This window comes from Lingula anatina, chromosome 7 (assembly GCF_051362555.1).
Source record: "Lingula anatina isolate TDL-2025a chromosome 7, LinAna3.0, whole genome shotgun sequence".
Classification (NCBI taxonomy): Eukaryota; Metazoa; Brachiopoda; class Lingulata; order Lingulida; family Lingulidae; genus Lingula; species Lingula anatina.
Genome location: NC_141773.1, coordinates 4,078,596 through 4,099,701, shown reverse-complemented (window position 1 = coordinate 4,099,701; position 21,106 = coordinate 4,078,596). Strand labels below are relative to the sequence as shown.

Here is a 21,106-nt window from a genome sequence, read left to right as displayed (position 1 = left end):
ACTAAATAATAACAAAAACATAGAAATGGTCCTCTCTATAAAACCAACCCCTTTCAAATTCCTCAAAGTGTTTAAATGGACTGTTTCTCTACACTTATCTTTGACAAATGGCACAAGCAAGACAACAAAACATTTAAAACTTTTTTTAGTGGTTGTCATAAAAATATTACTTTTTAAGTAATAACGAACTGAATATTGCTGTCACTAATTTGTTATAGATTTCCCTAAAAAACTTCAGTGAAATGTGGGTGACAGTAAATAACAATGTTGAGTATGCTCTGAAAATGCAGTAGAGAAGCAGTGAAAACAAACTTAGGTCTCGTCTCAACTGTCGCATTGTGTCACACTGACATCTTAGATCTCGCGTGAAAAGACGCGATCGGAATGACCTACATCCCTGGATGACCCACTTTGTGAAACAAACAAGTAGAGCCTGTCAGCTGGAAATGGGTAGGTTGTTTTCACATCAAATTCTGACTGAAAGTAATTTTCCATCGCCATCACGCCAGTCTCTTAAAGTTATATACATCAGGTAGATTAACAGTTTACATACTGAGTGACGTAAGATTCGTAGGAAGTGAAACCAGGAGAGTTTCATTCATCGAACTTGCCGGTCGGTCAGCTTAGCAGATTTAACGATTTAGGGCACAGGGGAAACTCCCAAACTATCGGGTTTATTTCATTTTACAGAGACAAAAAATTCATCACTGAAAGATATTATATCGTAAAAAGTAAATTTTTTGTAATAAGGTGATGTTTTTTCGCTGAGGCTCTTAAAATCCCACCAGTTCTCATTTAACTCCGCTCAGCTACGTGCCGCGTGTGTTGACATGTACACAAATCCAATGTCGATGATCTTTGCATATGTGCAAGCGATGACCTACTTTTTATACATCGAGGGGACTTTTTAACACGAACTATTTCATCACATCATGGTGGACGTAGAAAGATTACATCACGGCTAATTTTGCCACTCGATACTCAGGGGTAATGTCCGTAATATGTGGCGCTGAAATTACCGTAAATTTAAAAGGCCGTCAGCTGATCTGCGGTTTAACAGTGGTGACCTTCACTTTGAAAACTGACAGGCTAATATGTGGGTTGGAAAATACAAACAGATTGTATATCTGTGCTACCAATGTATCCCTTGAAACATATTTTATTAGATGAATTGGCTTTGACTCATCTAATATTATACCAGGCAGAGGACTTTATACTTGCCACAATGTGACCATTACGGTGTCAAATTCCACAAAATTGGCTAAATATGGAATTCTTCACTACAGTAATTTTCGCTGCTAGTTGAAGAAAAAAAGAAGAAGAAAACAATAGATGAGAAGTATGAAATTTGAGGGGTAAGATGTTCAGCACATGTAATATTTCACTTTTAGTTATCACCTTTTAAGAGATATCCAACCCAAAATTTTTGTGTGATTGGGAATTTTTTAAACATTACTTTCAGTTTCATATTAATAAAAATTCTCTCCACCTGAGTCAGGTTTGCCAACTAGTGACACCACAAACAGAACATGTCTAGAGACATCTAGCATAGAATTTCACCAGTGCTCTACTGCTTTCAAAATCACAATAAAAACCTAAAGATAATCTTTGTCTTATTATTAGAAGTGACACTCCAATATTTCTTCTTTAAGTAGAGGTTATTGTGACACCTACTGCCACAAATTAATTAAAATCTATGCAAAGGTCATTGACACTACATTTGTCCATGTCAAAACGTGACATACTGCAGCTACACAGATTTAAATGGGGATGGTTAAATTTACAGAGCTTCAACATAAACTTAAAGTGACACCTTTTTGTACACTCTTTACGATAGATGATCAGTAATGAAATTGTTGTCATTGTAAAACCAAAAATAACCCTGACAGTTTGGGAGTTCCAGTTGTGTTAAGCTGACTGACGAGTTCGTTGAATGAAACTCTACTATTTCACTTCCTGCATTTCTTGCATCATTCAGTTTGTGTATTTGTCATTAATCTGATGTGCGTGCCTATAACAGACATATCATGCTGATGGAAAATTACAGATGTTATTATAGCCATCGTTACTAAGGGGTGTGCCATAAGTTTTAAATTTGTATTGTTCACAAGGAAATCAAATATTAAAAAACAGCTTTAATAATAATGTGAACAATTACAGTTATGAAAATGAAATTGATGAATTCAATTGTTTTAAAATTTATTTCAAGGTTGATTGCTGATGATGGATGTGCTTGAAGAGAATGTCACAGGCTCCGAGGAGTCACCAGTCAAGAGACCCATGAATGCTTTCCTGATATTTTGTAAACGTCACCGAAGTGTTGTGAAGGAGAAGCATCCAAACTTGGACAATCGCAGCATCACCAGGATACTTGGCGATCTCTGGGCCAAGTTAGACAGCCACGAAAAGAAATTATACACAGATCTTGCTAAACAGGTAATAGTGTGAATTTCCAAAAAAAAAAAAAAAAATTTGTAACTGAATCTCCATTCTATTATGTTCTGGATTTAAGCAGTTGTTATGCTGGGGTGAACCAAGCACAGATTTAACAATAAAACGTGTTTAATAAACTGATAAAGAAGAAGTGTTTAATGTCTAGTACTCTGGATGTGCTGCTTCTGGGTAAATCTCTACTGCTGTTTCCTCCGTTTTGGTCAAGAGATGTAGAAACTAGCTGTAAACAAATAACTGTAATACAAGGCATTCTTCAACCGCTCAGTCATGTTTTCATCAACAAAGGACAACTGTTAGGGAAATGATGTGATACACCACATTTGTAAAAGTTTTCAAGTGCCTTTCTCTTTGCAGTCTTTTACTCATTCAAGATTTAACATTTAAGTAACTTATGAAAATTAAATTTTGGACATAAATCCAACAAACTTTCTTAAACATTTGAATTAACATCTGAAGTATCAATTATTATAAACATAATTTTTCTGGAAATGTACTAATTCATTTTATTCAAATTTACTGAATAATTACATTACCCGGGGGTGGAGTCAAGCATTTTAAATTTTGTATTAGAAATCAAACAGTAAAGAGAATATTCAAAGAGACAAATAAACAGTCTCTGGGGAGGATGTACTGGTACTGGTTTTGAGGGCCTTATTATTTATTGATTGATCTGTGGGCTGATGGTTGTGAACTTTTAAAGTACATTTCAGTTTTTTTTTTTTTTTTTTTTTTTTTTTTGTGTGTAAAGGGCTAAAGTATACGTTCTGTGACTATAATAATAAGCAATATCATGGCAACACGGTGATATTGTTAGATATTCTTCTTTTTGGCAGATATAAAATTGCAAAATGGAGTGACAAAAAAAAAAGTTGAATTTTCTGAATAACACTTCTTGTTAACTTGCTAGAACAAGACCTAACGCCACTCACAGCAAAAACATAAACAGCAACAGAAGGAAGAGATCAGGTTACCCAGTCCACAACAGGTGATATTTAGGTTATGTCAGTCTTCATGTTGAGATGGCTGATGGTGTAATGGATGAAGTCATCTTAGTCGATCATCCTACTAGTACGTGCTCCATCTCATACTGCAGGTAGCTGATGAGGGCAAATACGGGGACTATAATAATAGTTTGGTCTTTATTATTGGACAAGAATCTTGTGTTTAGAAATAACACAGCCAGAAAAGGTGTGTTTGTTCGGGGTCATTTCATAAAAAGTTGTATGATTTTGGGCTAAGTTTAGACAACAAATATTGGATATCTGACTATATGAGAGTATTTCATGAATGATTTGCACACAAAAAAATATTTGGTTTATCTAAATGGGATTGCCAATTGAGATGATCACAATTTGCTTTAGGCTAAGTTTATAACAATTTAGAAATGTTCTTTACAGAGTCTTTGTGAAATGTAACCAAGTTGACTTAAAACGGTGATAAAACAATTTTATGACCTCAATGTCAAAAGATGGTGGATGGTGTATGGCTCTTGTAATTTATTCTTTTAAGTCAATGATGACCTTTTTCATAGTAGTTTTAACAGTCTTTGCCAACACGAATTTTCTACTTCAGTTATTTTGTGAAACAAACCCTAGTTTTTTATCACAGGGTAGTTGAGTACGTATCATTTTCAGATGATCAAAACAAACTGAGAATTAAGTAGAAAAAAGGTAGGAACAAAACAAGCTGAAAAATAAGTAGAAAAAAAGGTAGGAAAGGTTAAAAAAATCTCACACACATATTTGGGAATATTTCATTTTGTGTTTTCATGAGATAGACACATAAGTGTCCTAAGAACTGAGCCAGCAGCTGCAATATGGAACAAATGTGTGCTTGTTTTTTACCCAATGAACTCGCTGACCTGTATGAGTCACAGGGTACTCCGGCTACAGTGGAAAATGTATTGACCAAATCCAGGCCGCTCCTTTGGTGCTGAAATTGAGGAAAATGTGCTGTAGGGTATATTTGTTATTGTTTTTCACCTTGATTTGTTCTGATATTGAAAGAAATGTACAAGAGTGGATTTTGGTTACAAAGGTTTTCACTTTTTTTGTCAGATTGTTTTAGCCAAATAATATGCATTATTTTTTTCAGATTTGGGGGGGGGGGGGGGGGTGAGGTGTCTTGTTTTCACTGTTTGGTGGTTTTAGAAAAAAATACATATATATATCACTTCTTGCATCTGAGGGATGAGCATTGGGTTGTTATTGTTCATTAGTTCCCATTATCTCCAAATGTGTGTTATGCGGGTATGTATGTGTAAAATGAGAGGAAGGATCATTGATTGATCATAAACCTTAACATGCAGGCCATAAATCCTCTAAATCAATAGTTACTAGTAAAATAAAAACAGTTTAAGATTTATTTACTGCCGCTCTAAGTTACAGTAAATATACTTATAACATGGTCATCAGCTTGACTCCTAAAGGTTTTAAACAGGGAATCAGAGGCACTCCTGTACTGTGTCATTCCAGCTGTAAGGGACTGAAAAGCCTTGTATGTTTTCTGTAGATACAGATTCAGAGAGCCGCTAGCTATTTTAATTCAAACAATGCTGTGACCTAATATTTGGCAACAACAATGCCATTTTTGTATACAGAGTCACGAGAGTGAATGTTACATACCCAACAGCCATATTAATCTTAAAAGATTATATCTTTTCTCTCTTCTTTTTTTTTTTTTTTTTTTTTTTTTTTTTGCCTCCTTGAAAATTTCAAATCGAAATAGATTTAACATGGTCAGTTTGTAGAAAAATGAAGGCTGTAAATGAAAAATCATGGTCTAAAATATTTTTAACTCGTCTTATTTTCTAAACTTTAAACCATATACAGTTACGATTACTGAATTTCTTACCAAAGACCTTGGTAGGAACTAACAGATGGGGTGGATGATGCTAAATTGTGTTAGCTGTGCTTTGAGAAGAATTGTGAACTTCTTGGATATTTTAGTCTAGAGTGATTATGTTATTGTATTTAAGTTAAGAATGTTGTTATTGCACTGACTTCACCACCAAACTCTAATGGTCCAGTGCTTTAACATAAAATACTAAAGGCACTGCTGTAATTTTTGTCTATTGATTTTATCTATTTTCCAAGAATTTTTAAAACTCAAATGTTTACAGTAAAGTGAGGCCAAGTAGGACATTCTTTGCATTTTTTAATTAAATTATAAGATCATGTAACATGCTCTTGTATAGGTTGTGATGCTGCTTCAAGCCATCTTCTCTGTAAATGAACCAGAAGCAAAATACTGATTAGTATGCAGGTGCCATCTTGTCCATGCCATTTAGTATGCCTCCTTCACCTCTCCCTTTAGTCACTGTCATTTTGGTTTTAAGAGGGAATCGTGGTTGACAGTAGCTGATAAAAAATTGTATACTCTGCTACTTGTCCTGTGGACCTCATGCATACAACAGTCCTCAAGACAAGTAGCAGAAAGGGTCAAATTTAAAATAGCTGTAATAGTGTCAATGCAAGGGTAATTTATAGAGTTAGCTCAGACTTTGGTCCATGTTGAGGTGTGGAATTGATGCAATTAACATCCCAAGAGATGGAATCAGAAATATTCTCACTAATATTATCTTAATTTCTACTGTTGTCAGAATTTCAACAGTTCTCAATTTTTGTTATTTCTGTATATCTTCATATTTTGCTGTCCTACATTTCGTTTGTAAAGCAAAGCATTCTGAACTGGATCAACCAGTTAAGCACCCATCTATTAATTAATAGTTTAGGGTCATGTTCTCAGTTTCTATGTTCAGCTTACTTTTCAGCTTAATTATTTAAGAAAAATAGTAATATGTGTGTCTGACAATTTATAACGTATATTTCCAGTACAAGGAGGCCTTTATGAAAGCCAATCCAGATTTTAAATGGCACAATCCTGGAAAGATCACAGAAACTACATCTAAACCTGTAACACGGCCATCAAATGCCAGAGTAGTTGTCCAAACCAAAAGAAGCAGTTCTGGGTTTGCCGAGCAGGAAAGCGATGGCAGTATGGAAGTTCAAGGTCATGTGGTGCAAGGTCAGGGTCAGGAAGGTGAGATGTATGAGGACGTCAACGACAACCACCCCAATAGTATTACAACAGGAAAATTTAAACTAGCAGGTAAATCATGGACTTATTATTTACGTTAACGGTTATTACTTACGTTACGTTTTATTGTTATAGCTGAAAGAAATATGAAAATGTGTTAGTTAACATGGTCCAAGTCATCTGAAGCTGAAATAGTAATTGTAACCATGGAAACTGGGAAGTACTGTTTCAGATTATCTTTATTTTGAACTATATCTCCTGTCACGTAAAAAATTAATTTAATCAGACAGCAACCAGGTCTCTCACTGTAACTGATATTCATGCTTTCAATTTGGACTGATAAGATTTTCAAAGTTGAATTAATAGATGCTCCAAACAATGGCTTAATTCAGATTTATTACCACTCCAATACTCGATAGTTTCACAAGAGACCTTTATCAGGGAATGAGCCTAGAAGTGTTGAAGACCTATTGTAACTTTCGTTGTATGCACAGCTGATGAAATTCTTTGGTTGGCAAGATTATCAGAATTTGCATTTGTGATTTGCTAAATCATTCTCCAGCACAGTTCCCGTTTACCTGAAAAACAGTGTAAAAACCAAGAACAGAATTTTTCTTGTTGATTTTAATAGAAGGATTATTATAATTATTTTTTGGGGGGTTATTTTTAAATTTAAAATATAAAATTTATGTTAAAATATAATAGATTAATGTGTCTCATTGTTTTCAGACCCTGTCAACATGGGAGGGTTGAATTTGCTCTTAGCAGCAACACAGCAGGGGAAATCCCCACCAGGTGGGAGTACCAAACAAGACAATACAGACAGCAAGCCAAATGAAGCCCTAATGGAACTAGCTGAGGTAAATGGCAGGTTTCAAGATGAGGCGTTTTTTAAGAATCTTACATATACTATGTCATTATCTTCAGTCAAAGAAGATAGGAATTATATGCACTGGCTCATTAGTGACCTGCGTTGCTTGATTTCACTCTTGTTTATTTATTCTTCTTAATAAAATAGACTGCCTTATATATATCATTGTGATCTTGTATTAAGGTGAATACTGTTGGAGTCATTTAAATACATCTTAATGAGAAATGATTACATGTGTATATGTTTGAGTCATCAAACTGCAGTTTTAATGGAGAAATGAAAAAAAAATAATAAAAATGATAATCTTTTTCTGTCTTGTTGTCAATTCAGATGTGTTCAAGTAAACTACACCATAGGGATCCCAAGGCTGCCGATCACCTGACCGCTACAATAACCAATCAAATGAAGACTATCTGTATGCTGTCCAATGATAAAGATGCAGTAGAGATGGCTTCTGTGGTTCAGAATCAAATAGCGCGGGAACGGTTCCTGAATGAAAGAAAGGAATACAGTCTGGCAAATGTTGAGGGGAAGAAAGTTGTTAATTCTGTTATTGAGCAGCTTTACCTAAGTCACCAAAACGGCAATCTTCCGTCTCAGGAGACACACTTTCAACAGGGTGAGAGTTTCTTCGGAAACAAGGCGAATGCCAGGTGTAATGACATGAACACCAATAGTCATTCTAACGGAATCTCTGAGAGCTTGATCAACAACAATGTTCTGTCTCAGTCCTCCATGTCACTGGATGTCGATAGCAGCGAAAGCTCCCAACATTCTGAGGCGCACGCTGAGACTGAAAATGAGGCCAGTAACAAACCACCAAAGATGACATTTTCAGATGACCAGGCTGGATTTTGTGATGAGCTACAGGGCCCACAGAGCAGCTGGTCGGCAATGTTGTTTAAGACAAAGTCCCATGAGTTGCTCTCGTCCATAGATGGCAGCACGGTGCAAGACAAGCACAGCAGGAGGTCCTGGGCTGCCCCAGAGAGGCCACAAAGGTAATTATTGCTGCACTAGCATCTAGCGCTGTGTGGAACCTTTGATTTGATAGGAAAGACCTTTTGTAGCAAGAAAACAAGATGTTGACTTCCTTTGTTTACTAAAGAGCTTGCTCTCCAATAAACAAAAGAATGCTGGAGAGCAGGCTCTTCAGTAAACAAGAAGTCAACAGCCATCTAGCTGCAAAAGGCTTATTGTTGCCTTGTCCACCTTCCTGGTTGTACTATGCAGTATGGGTGGATAGAGCTCATTCCCATGAAAAATATTGTTCTATGTACATCGATGTAACTCCACAGGGACTCTTGGCATTGAGCAGACTACTGAAAAACTGGTCAATATACGAATATGTTAGAAACCAGAGAAAGTATGTTAATCTGATTGCATTCAGTGAGAGTCCCTGCAGAGGTGGATCGATCTACGTGGAATGATTGTTTCAACAGGGTAATTAACACATATAGACTTACCCTGTTGAAATATTTTGTTGACTACTTGCCACTGACATGAAAGTTGCCCCTGCAAATTTTGTATCATTTTCATTATCAATTACAGCAAAAGTTGCCAATGCTTGATGAAATTAATATCAAGATGTAATTTTTTATGACAGAAAGGTATTCCAACAGAAAAAAAAACTTTACTACATGATCAAAATCACATGCAATATTTTCAAAATGACAGGTTGTCTTTGTCATTTTTTGAACTAATTCTGCATTAAGCTGTGCATTTGACTGGTGCAAGTAAAGCAGAGATACATCTCATTTATTTGTTTATTACTTTGTGTATTTATTTATTCAGCAGTGAGAATCTTACTCCCTGCCCGAGGGCTGAAGATGAGTCGCCCCCACTCAAGTTAACAAGGAGGAGGAACATGTCCGAATCTGACAAACTGGACAGGGCCAGGAAGTACAAAACTGGGTGAGATCTTGTTAGTTTATAAACCTCCTCACTGATCACCAAAATATACTCCACCCAGCTTTTGTTTGTTCCAGTTTGGTCTTAAATTCCAATCTCATATAATTGATAATGATAGTCATCATCATTATCACTGACAAAAAGATTTGTTTTTAAAGCAAAGCTCTACACGTTTTCAGCAGTGTGTACATTAAAGGGAAAAAAATTAAACTTTAAAACATACCATCTTGAATTAATGAACTTAAAAGTTGTCCTACAATATTAACAATGTCTCTTTCTTTATCTGGAAATATGTTAAGGATTTTGCCTTAAGAACCCTGCAGAAGTTTATTAATTAAAAAATGGGAATGTTATATGTATGCATTTGAATTAAACAAATTGTTGCATTCATCTCGTGTAGTGTAGTAGACTTCACATATAACACACTGGTTGGAACAGACTGTTTTGGTCTGTTATATGTGAAGTCTGCTAACTCTAAATGGAAGTGGGACTTCCATATTTGGAACATTATATTCAGTGCCTAGTTTTCTAAATTTTTTTTTGGCATTGGGTTTTTTTTTTTTTTTTTTTTTTTTTTTTTTTTTTTTTTTTTTTTTTCTTGTAGGCGTTGGTAGGAAGTCTTTGTTTATTCTCCTTCATTTTTTGCAGATGTCATTTTGCTTCAATTGTATGTTTGCAAATTTCTAGTACGTTTGACCTGGAAGCTCAGATCGCTAGTTTACCAGCCTGCTCCATTGATGATCTCAGCCGACGAAGGTCTAAGTCATTCTCACTTCGAAAACGCCACCACAGTGAAGGCAGTAAACGCCACTCTTATGGAGAACTTACAATAGGTAAACATGAGCAAGTTCTGCTTTCCTGAAACAATTGTGAGAGTCATGCCTTTGCTGTAAAGAAAAAAGACACATGCATATCTAAGATTTTTACTGTATAAATATTGAGAATAGGTGACATCAAACATCATCAAGAAACTTTGCCAATTAGACTTAATTGTAAGTCCATTAATAGATTAAAAAACTTTGTTGATGTAAAACTTGATAAAATGACTGACCTACATAATATTATTATATTAGGTCTTCATTCACAAAATTGATCAATTTATTCCATACTGAAGGAAAAATTCATGTTTATATAGGAAGAGAAATGACAACATATTTTTGTGTGTTCTTTTTCGTATTGTTTTCAAATATTGTTGTTGGTACATATCTTAGGATGCCCCTTAAACTTTCACCTACTGCTTATGAGTTACCATTTCTTTGTAATATTTAGGCACCTTTAAATATGTTGCCCTTCAGAACGTGCCTCAAGTCTTTGCGATGTGAAGATCTCAACATTTGCTGGAGGTCGTCTTGAACCAGTGGCTCCATCTTCTTTGGTGGGCAGTCAGAAGCGCAAGGCCAGGAAGACTTCTATCACACACTTAGTGCCATTTGGTCAAACAGAGGAGGAGGAAAGGGAAAAAGAAACTGGTAGATGTTTTTATTCAATATGAATGTAAAGTTTTATATATATACACACATAATACAAGTGCCACAGTAAAACATGGCTAACATCATGTGCTTTTTGCTTCAGAAGCATTGTGAAATCCTGTAGATAAGAGAGACAGTAATTTTAATCCCCTCAAATGGGCTATATTTATGAATAACAATTCCTTAAGCAAAATAACTACTTTGATTGCTTACTTAATGAAATGCTGTTTGTTGTATTTATTACTAGACTAGTACAACAAGACATGCAATGCCTAGGTGAAGTAACCCCTGTTTGTGTTTGTATAATTTTGATTTAAATGTGTATAAACTTCTTTTATTAAAAATTCATGAAAATTGATAAAAGTTATTCATTTTCTTTCCCAGGACTGACAAGTATATCGTGCAATCCCAACCAGTCCATTCTCAAGGTCCCAGGTGCTGGGTTACTGCGTCCTGGTGCTGCACCATTGGTGGCTATTCCTGGCGCTAATGAGTGAGTCATCTCATAGTAACTTTTTATGCACAAGTAGGCCATATTCTGGTGCTTTTTGGTACAAGAAAATTGTTTTAAATGATTCCCCTGTAGACTAAGCAAGGGAGGTAAAATCGAGCATATTTCATTCAACTTACATCTGCTATACAATTCTTGAACTAACCACTTCCTCCAAATTCTTGGAAGAGAGAGTCATTACCTAAGATTGCCATTCAGAAGTCTCCTCTCAGATATCTTTAGTGAATGATCTTTAAGCTAATTGCAGAAGGGGATGGGGTAGGGGGTAGTAGACCAAAACTTATAAGTTACTATGTGGTCTTCACCAATTTTATAAGAAATTACTTTCATGATTTATACATATTTCGCTCTCTTTTCAGCCAGTCACTTCCCTCAGACGATGCTCTTACAAGTAAGCCAGGCAGCTCTGGAGGAGGAAAAGAAGACTTGACCATGGTTAAAATTTCCACGGACATAACTGAGGTTCACTAGTGCAAGGCTAGAAAATGATATCTTCATGCAGAGATAGAGATTGTCGTCACCCACCAGCTGGGGACTAGTCAACTTAATTTTGAAGTATTAGCAGCCTAGTGCAAGGACTTGCAATAAATCTTTTAGTAGCAGGTAGAAATGGGTTGAGTAATTAATGAATTCCTAAAAAATAACTATTAAATCTGCTGCCTATGAGCCCTTAGGGTATCTGAAACATACCCATCTGCCTGTCAGTAAATGGCCAAAACATTGTCTGACTAACCTCTCTGGCAGATTTCATTTAGTTTTGTGGCACTCACACTTGTGCATATTATTTCAATATCCATTTGCCCATTTTAAAAACTTTTTAAACCAATTTTTGATATTTAACATATGAATCTTCAGCATCTTGCCTGGGTGTAGAATGGTCTGCACAGTTTTTGTTCTCAAATTTCAGATCCATAAATCTCTGAAAAAGCATAAAAAGTTTCAGAATAGTGAACTTCTGAGAAATTTGACCTTAGGCCAGTTAGCTTTCATGCAGACCTTTCTCCTCCTGCAATTTTGATCATTTTGAAGGAGAGTTTGCCACACATAAATTCTATAACATGTAGCGGGGGCATGAAGGAATTTCCCCCCTCTGTCTGTGTGTCCATATTTGACAAGGGGTATTTGTCCAGTTCTAGTGGACAGTTCTAGTAGTTTTTAATATAATTGTAAAAATTCGTCAAGTGTATGCAGCAGACTGAGCACTTCCTGTAGACAGTTGGTCACAGGTTAGAACTTTTTTTAGACCAGAGAAAGGGACTTATTATATTTAATCCACAATTATGATAAATTTATTAGAGTTGTAGAATGCTATCCGGCAACATGAAGTAATTAAGCTCGTGAACTGCAAAAGACTTGTATGGTGCATTTGTGAAAAATGCATGATGGTTATAAAAAATGTGAATACAAATTTAATAGAGACACAGTTATGTCTTACTTTATACTGAGTATTATTACTGAATAGCTTAATGCCATTTGAAATGATTAAGACTATTTAAGAAGGCATTTTGTTTTTAATTTGAATGGCATTTTGTGCCATTTCAATGGGAATTTTAACTGGAAGGGAGAAAAGTATAATAGTATTTCTAGAAAACTCTCATTTATAAATATTCTAAAATGAATATATGAAAGTAGTAGTTTCGTTGTTTGTTGATTGTGTACACCTAGCAGATCATGTAATTGTATTCCTAGTCTTGCTTTCAAGGATCTTCAAGTAGATGTCAGTTTCATTTATTGGGGCTTATTTTGTTTCATTGGCTAATTAAGTGCAAATAGTTTAAGTTTTTGTTAAAATATCAGGTTCATTGCTTACAGTATTTTTCATTTATACACATATAAATAGAGCTGTAATTAAACTATAAACCTAATGTAGATAGATTTTGATTATACCACATCTCCCTTAGCTTTTACCTTAAACATTATCTGTCTTGTTAAAATTTCAATATTTCTACTGATATGTTAATCAGATTATGCAAGAAGAAATTAAGTACTGAAGTGAGCATGAAATTATTGCAGCTTACTTATGTGTAGCTGGAATAAGGCAAAGTTGAGCAAAATACATTGACGTGTTTAGTTCAGTAACGAGTTTGAAAGCTATAAAAATCCTCGATAACAAATAAGGACGCATTCAGAACAAGTTGATCTGCAGACTAACTGATCCCCAGATCAAGTATGGCTCACCCAGTTGAAAACTTGCTGCATAATCCTATAATAGACACTTAATAGATTCCCCATGGGGATTATGCAGTAAGCTTTGAAGTGGTTCAGGGGATCTGTTAGTCCACGGATCAACTTTTGGTTGTGAATGCGGCCTTAGACACAGAAACCCTGTTTTAAACCACTGACCTTAATTGATACTGTACCAAGGTCATAAGATATGAAGACCTGGATAATGTGACCTACATACTGAATCAAGGTCATTGATTAAGCTGAGCGTATTCAATAGTGCCAAGTGTCTGTGTAGTATACATATGTACTGGTAGAAGTTCTCTAAACAAGCAGTGAAAGTCTTTGCCTTCCTCAACATTGAGCAATTAAGCAATTAGCTTGATTTTGGGTAACACTTTGCTTTTGACAAAATTTGTATTTTAGGTCTTTTTCTCTTTTACTGTATAAATAATCATATTATATCTTAAATAAAGATATCTGTCTTCTCATACAAAAAAATATTATTTTAGTTAAAGGAATGAATCGATGATTCATTCAGGCCAGATTATTAATTGAGTCTGTTGCAAATTGGTATATTTATATGAACTTGTGCTTTATCTTGATGGGTGACGCGAGGGAAGTTTGTCACCTCTAATTGCTCTACAGGTGAGATACAGCAACTAAACAATCAATATCAGGATTTTTTCCCTTTTTTTGGGGGGGGGAGGTATCATTATTGGTTTCTAGCATAAGTTTTTAACCAGGTAAAAATCTTTCAAATCTGAGAGCTCAGGAACCAAACTTCTTCTAGACAAATGTCCCGCAGAAGACAAAAAAAAACATTGACAAAAGTTCTAATTTCATATTTGTTTGAAATCTAACTGTGGCTCGTGAAGGAGAATTTCGATACCAAATTTGAATTCTCAGTAGACGCACTGTGCCGTGAGGATGGTATTCAGAGGGGCTCTGTAGACCAGAATTACACATTTACACTCAAAATGTTACTATTACATAATTTGAAGAATTGTGAACATGAATTTTAGTTAAAATATATCTGTGAAATATGCATATTTATGTTTTGGTCATTTTGCTTGGTAACAGTGGCATTTTTAATAACTATGAAATGTACCTCCCTCCCCCTTTAAGGCAATGTGATTTTTCTGATTTGTTTTACTGAACTCCTTGAATACGTGTTTTGTTGTCTTTTTATGTATTATTATGTTTATCTTCATGTTATTATCTAGCTCTACTGTAACAGTTTTTAAAACTTGTTCAGTACAAAATATGTGTTATCTGCCTTCAATCACTTGCCCAGGCCATGTGGCTGATTTCATTATTTGTTTATAACTGATTTTTTTTTAAAATTTAAATTTATTTTTATTTTATTATTATTTTTTTAATTTTATTTTTGTGAATTGTAACTTCAATTATTGTCATTGTTATCATAATGGCTGGCATGCTGCAGACTCAGATAAGAAAAACCCATCCTTTACATATAAAATTGTTCAAGATATGAGTCCTACATCTTCATATGCTTTCAATGGACATCTTACTGTACGCTGTCTTTCTGTAAGGGGATTTTAAAGACTTAGTTTAATGCATGTATATTTTAACTTCTCATTCTAGCTTTATTATGTTTATTTCTGAATTAGTTTATAAGAGTAGTTATAGTGCCAACAGAACTAATGCCAATAAATACTGGCTGCTACAGCTTTTTATCATTATAAAAATTGTTTGTTGGTTTCTTAGAGACCCAATTGATTGTGATTGTTTTGCACGTATCCACGTGCAAATTTCAAAAGTTTCATCATCTAATGGGTTTTGTCGTAGCTTTAAGCATCGTTAACTTCCTATTTGTTTTGCATTTCAAAATCATGCACTGGCCCCCAGAGATTGGGAGGTACCTAGAATTCGACATGAAAAACTAATTAATTAAACATGGTTGAATTTACAAATATGATGCTCCTAGCTCTTTTGATTACGTTGTATTTCTATATTAAACTTCTTAGAAGCGGAAATGCACGTGACCAAGGGGATTTCCCTTTTGCTATTTTTACTTCCTGGTTCCGTTGCTCTCGTCAGGTATGCCTCTAACGGGCCTGTAGTCATGACGCGGTGGACGAGAAAGGATAATCTCCTTCACGAGGGGGGCTTTGGCCCCGATGCAGCATAGCTTTGGGTGACCGGCTATATTATGTTCCTCATTCTTGCAACTGTTTTATCTGGCAGCATCACTTAAAAGTGACGAAGATCACGTCAATGTTAAAACACATTGACATCACCAGAAAAATACTTACAAATGTTGTACCTATAGCATATATAGAACAGGAAGTAAGAGAGAAAAAAATAATATATGAAGGAACAAAACACTGAATTTGGTGCAGGAAATTCACAGATAATTACTAACATGGGGAAGCTGCCTGTCCTACAGGTCATAGTCCTCTTGACTGGTAAAGTTTATGTGAAACAATTTATAATAATAATAATAAATCAAATGTTAACTTAACCTAATGGAAATGAAATGCTTGGTTTGGAACTGAACAAAATTGGGAGGACCTCCAGATTTAATTTCTTGTAGTGGAGGTCTTCTGGACCCTCATTATCTCCATAGTTTCCTCCATGTCTGTAATTAAAAAAGCATAAATAATAAAATGATAGAACAAAAATAGGATACCCAAAATTATTATGATAATAGATGGACACGTCCTCTTATCGCAAACAGAACGTAAACCTAATAAATCTCAAGTTCAAAATAAACAACAACTCATTAGGGCATCTAGCAAATGAAGATAACTAACTTTTGACAACCGAGTCGTATGTCAATGGTGAGCGGGGTTCTTCGAAGCGCGGCGTACGTGACCTCTCGAGATTAAGATAAGTAATAGATATCCGTTTCAGGGCCTTGGTAATGCTGTTTGTTGTATACAAGCGTTGAAAGTCATTAGCCAATCAGGAAGGTGGAAAAATATATTTAATTTGTAATGATTCTTCCTAGTGTGTGACAGTGTTGTGTGAGTGAGAGAGAGAGAGAGAGAGAGGAACGCCTAGCTGAGAGAAGGGAAAGGATTTAACTTTGCTAGCTCCGTGGAAAGCACTTTGCACGCAGCGGTGTCCTACATATCATGTCTTTTTTAACTGAGGTAGGGAATTATGGTGGTAATGTTACAGATATAATCGCATATAGTTATACAACACTGTAGTTGATCTTTATCATATCTGACTATGAGGAGTCACTGGAATAAGCGATGCAAAAATATTATTTTCTCATATAGTCACTTTTTAAAGACATGTATGTTTAGACCTCATTTGCTTCACTGATTTCAGTTTTCTAAGACTTTTAGCTGGACAGGATACAGATAAAGCAAAAATAAAGAGAAAAGAGTTTCCCATGACTTTAAACGGTTTTGACTTTCACGCGAAATCCGGTAACTCTCTAAAATGAAAGTATAAAATGAAACTATGAAATTGTTCGATTTAGCACGTTTTAAATATACACCGGAAATAAGTGAATGGTTTCAAGTTTATCAATGGACTCTTGGCGAAAAATACTCCTTAAAAGCGAAGCCTGATCGCATTTTGATATTTTAATGACTTAATTATGTAAACTAGACTACCTTTTTCATTTCTTCACAGAAATGTGTTTAAGCTCGCCTCGTAGATCGATTTTCATCACATGCGTTATATTTAAGTTGGGTCTATTTACAGCAAGGTCTAAAACAGTTTTTAAAATGTTGTCACGAGAGCAGGTACAAATCTGGTTTATTTTGATTCCTCTGTTATTCCTGTTATTCCATGATGTATGGATTTTGTTCATCTATTAAGATAAAATGTCTTTGATACAATAAGGGAAATTTTTCATTTGCTTTAAGCATTTCGAAGCTTTAGACTAATGAATTTTTTTGTGAAGAAATGGCACTGTAGTCAAGGATGAAGAGGCAATTGTCACATGCATAATAAAATATGTCAATGGCACATTTAGGCTCCACACAGTGCAAATATAGATAGTTGTCAAAATTATTAACGTTTGATATTAGATTAAAAGTTAGCGCCTGCTCCTCGGATCTGTAAACCGATATGTTGATCGAGGCACCGGTGGAGAGGCATCAGAAAAAGCCGTCCACAATTCCCTGCCACTTCGTAATTAGCTTCCCCATTCAAATTTCAAAATAACGAATTTAAGCTATAAAACTTTTTCTTGTTATGGTGGCTTTGTTATGACAATTAAAAGCCGTATACATACGCTCGACTTTGAGGTATATCATCCTTAAGACTTTGAGAGAATTTAATACATTATTTATTTGTTTATTTATTTATTTATTTATTTAAAATAGCTATAATTAATTTGACAACGGTTTTCTGAGTAGCAATTTACTAGGAAAACAGTGTCAACCCAGAATGGAGCCCAGAGTCGCAACCGCAGTCCAATGCCTTCAGGAGGGCGGCCATCTTGGTAGTTTCTGAAGGTGTTTGATTGCAGTTGTCGTTCTGGAAGACGGCAACATGAAGATGATAAAGATGAGAGAGCCTGTCTAACCTTTTTTCTTCACCCACAGTTTAGTTCAGCCGCTCTTCCTCTTCGGCCTTTATACAGTAGTAGTCTCATAACTGCAATATACACATGTTGGAATATGCATACACCAGGTTTTGTAGAATTCATCAAAATATATGTTGTTAGAATGCATTAGTTCACATCTATACTAATCTTAGGACATTTTAGATCTGTAAATAAACTTATATCCAAGTTTGTGATATGGTCATAACAAACATAGCAACTTATGCCTCCACAGAGACTGAAAAACCTGATAGAAAACAACTATAAGGTTTCGAAAAGCTAGTGTCATATCGTACAAATTGAAGTTTATGGTGCGAATCTGTGGTCCCAGAATGGATCTTTTCCATCCTGTTGGAATGTGGGGGATGCACCTTCACCCCAGCCGAAAAGAGAGAGGAAAAATGGGGAGGCTGGATGTATCGATGAGCATACAAGTATACAGTCAATATAAAAATATACCCATTTTGAAGATGTACTTCGAAAAAGAAAAACACTGTAAAACTATGATTATACAAACAAACTAAAACTACATACTTTATGGTTATGTCTGAAAATTATTGTTGCAGGCCTTTCAGCAAACAAACAAACTAAAACTACATTATTTTAGGTTATGTCTGAAAGTTATTTTTATAGGCCTGTCAGCAATTTTGTCCTTTTTTGCTTCCATTAATTATAACTCATTTGATCTTTAGACGGCATACATTGTCCACTCAACGAGATATGGTGTGTTATAGGAAGATGTAAAAGCAACTTTTAGGTGTAAAACACACACATTATCATCGAGTGATACACTTTAAATTTTGACAGAGGATCATACCCGTCCGGGTGGGTGCAAGTACCCCTTTCTAAGATATTATACGCCAGTCCTTTGGCCGCAGTCAGATACTTTTAGAGTCATGAACGCCAGTCTAAGGTGTCTGATTGCAGCCGCCATACTGGTCTTTGAATCATCATCACAGAGAGGGGACAGTGAGAGCACCATGGTGCCCAGATTCATTCATTTCACTCTATATTAGAGGCCAGCTGAGAGAGGAAATTAATTACCATACCGAAATTCTTGTTGGACAGTTGAAAAATGGGGGCTGTAGCAAAAGACCGAAGGTTCAATAGTCCGAAGGTCCATTGGTCCGAATGTTAATTGTAGAATTTTCGGACCAACGAACCCTTGATTTAAAAAACGGATGAAAATGTTACGATTTTTGGGCCAATGAGCCTTCGGACTATCGAGACGCCCCAGAAAAATGTAGGTCCTATATGGTCATGAATTAGCTGGAGACATATCTGTGAATATCTGGTGAAAAACCTATCTGTGGCTCTGGTTGAGGGTAAGGTTTACATTGCTAAGAAAGTGACGAAATCGGCCTCAACACTGTGCCACTCAGACAGAGACTAAGGGATTGATTAAGGAATATTTAGGAAAGCAGATGACTCCATTTTAATGACAGTATCTCTCAAAAGAGGGCACCACCAGCTTGCAGGTGAACAAGCAACCGATACATTGTTTTAACATCATGGGAGTGACCATACATACAAAACACATTTTGGCGAAATAATGGATGAGCGAATTTATGTGGGGGATTGCATTTTTGATATGCACCATCGAATATTAATTTCAACTTTTTCGTTCAATTAAACACTTCTTTCAAACGTTCAATCAACTTAGAAGTATTTTGCGCTATTATGTCTCTCCGTTCACTATCTCCCATTTCGAGGATATCTGTTACTAAGGGCGAATAAATTCTGCAAACATGAAATGTTTTAAACCTCTTAACGGAAGTGTTATAGAAATTAATCTAAAATCGGTCTATTTTTTGATAAACGAAACATCACGCTTGTTTCCAAACAGGATATCTCGAAGCAATCTACGCCCACAATTTCGTGATGTCCCGAGGTACATTTCTCAAAATTATAAGAAATTCCACACCTATGCAGCCAACTGATACATTCTTACTATTGTTATTGAGAGATTTTTCCACTCGGGAAGTTACGCTGGGTTAGGAATAAAAAAAATCTCGAATTATTGGTGACATCGCGTTTATTTGAACAGTAGTTGACTTCACATGGCACGCCTGGCTCCCATTGCTCTCGGAGGAAAAAAAACGGAGTAGCCTACAACGTAAAAGTGCCACGTCATTTATTTGCATGAGAACGCAAGCTGACACCTCAAAATTAGCAATGATGGTGATGTCACGTACCAGAATTACCACCATGATAAAACTCCGGTTCGCATTCATTTGTCCAGGATTATTTGTAGATTCTGACTTACTGTCATCACGCTAACCCCAATCTGTACGAATCTTATGGGGGACGGACTTTTTGTTTCACCATTTTTTTAAAATAATTCTGTGATTTCACCTACCCTCAGTTTATTTGCAGCCGCTCCGTGGAAGCTTTGGTGAGGTTCGATGACAATTTTTAATTCTAAATTACGATTCTTGAGTATGACTACCTTTTTCTTCGAACAAAACAAAACGATGATAATAATAATAATGTTGTAAAGCAAATGCATTATACTTTCGATAATTACAAAAAAATTAAAACAGAATCAAATGTGTAGGAAGTTACTGAGTGCAAGTTAAATTTCTTTAAGTGTCAACAAGTGTAGAGACTGTTCTCGAAGTAAGAAAGAATGGAACATTTCAAAGTCACATATAGTTGGATCTGATTGGTTAATTTTTCTATAGATTTGCACGTTTCTAACACGTGTAAAACTCATGCTTACTCGAGATGGACAAGGTCCAAGCATGAGTAAATCGGAAAATATTTTAAATATTGTAAATTAAAAACAAGTCTCACTGAAATTACTTAATTAGGGAATATTGAATAGCGTTTTGGTAAGATGAGAATGGAAACATCTTTAGGAGAATAGAGTATAAATACTTGTGGATTCTGTGAAAAAGAGAGTCTGTGAATAAACGTTCGAAAGCTCCAAACTGTTGTCGTCATTCTTCACTATAACAATAATAAGAAGAATGAGGAGGAGGAGATCGTGGAGAAAATATCCTTAATCTTACGTCTTTAGTTTACGTAAAAACGATATTTAGATGGTAATGTAAGGATAGAACTTGATTCTCTTTTACCAGGATATTTATAAGTGACTAAATTCCATCTGGTTTTTTCCTTATTTCAGAGACAAGGAAAAAGATATGGATAAG

The 21,106-nt window shown here is 35.4% G+C and overlaps 1 protein-coding gene and 1 long non-coding RNA gene across 5 annotated transcripts; one reads left to right on the top strand and one right to left on the bottom strand.

Moving 5' to 3' along the window:
- Positions 1 to 335: 335 nt before the first annotated feature.
- Positions 336 to 15,129, top strand: LOC106181162 (uncharacterized). Of its 4 annotated transcripts, none has more exons than XM_013565463.2 (10): positions 336 to 450; positions 2,210 to 2,436; positions 6,288 to 6,564; positions 7,222 to 7,352; positions 7,694 to 8,364; positions 9,158 to 9,277; positions 9,962 to 10,107; positions 10,570 to 10,743; positions 11,128 to 11,236; positions 11,614 to 15,129. In XM_013565463.2, the coding sequence occupies exons 2-10, from the start codon at positions 2,221 to 2,223 to the stop codon at positions 11,723 to 11,725; spliced, it is 1,956 nt and encodes a 651-aa protein (XP_013420917.2). In that variant the 5' UTR covers positions 336 to 450; positions 2,210 to 2,220; the 3' UTR covers positions 11,726 to 15,129. The 4 variants fall into 4 exon arrangements, with proteins under 4 accessions (XP_013420917.2, XP_086872985.1, XP_013420919.2 ...); XM_013565465.2 differs by lacking the exon at positions 336 to 450 and adding an exon at positions 1,019 to 1,355; XM_013565466.2 differs by lacking the exons at positions 336 to 450; positions 2,210 to 2,436 and adding an exon at positions 4,389 to 4,408.
- Positions 14,751 to 16,265, bottom strand: LOC106181163 (uncharacterized). Its single transcript, XR_001240177.2, has 2 exons — positions 16,198 to 16,265; positions 14,751 to 16,022 (listed from the first exon to the last, which is right to left on the bottom strand). It is a non-coding gene; the product is annotated as an uncharacterized LOC106181163 (long non-coding RNA).
- Positions 16,266 to 21,106: the final 4,841 nt, after the last annotated feature.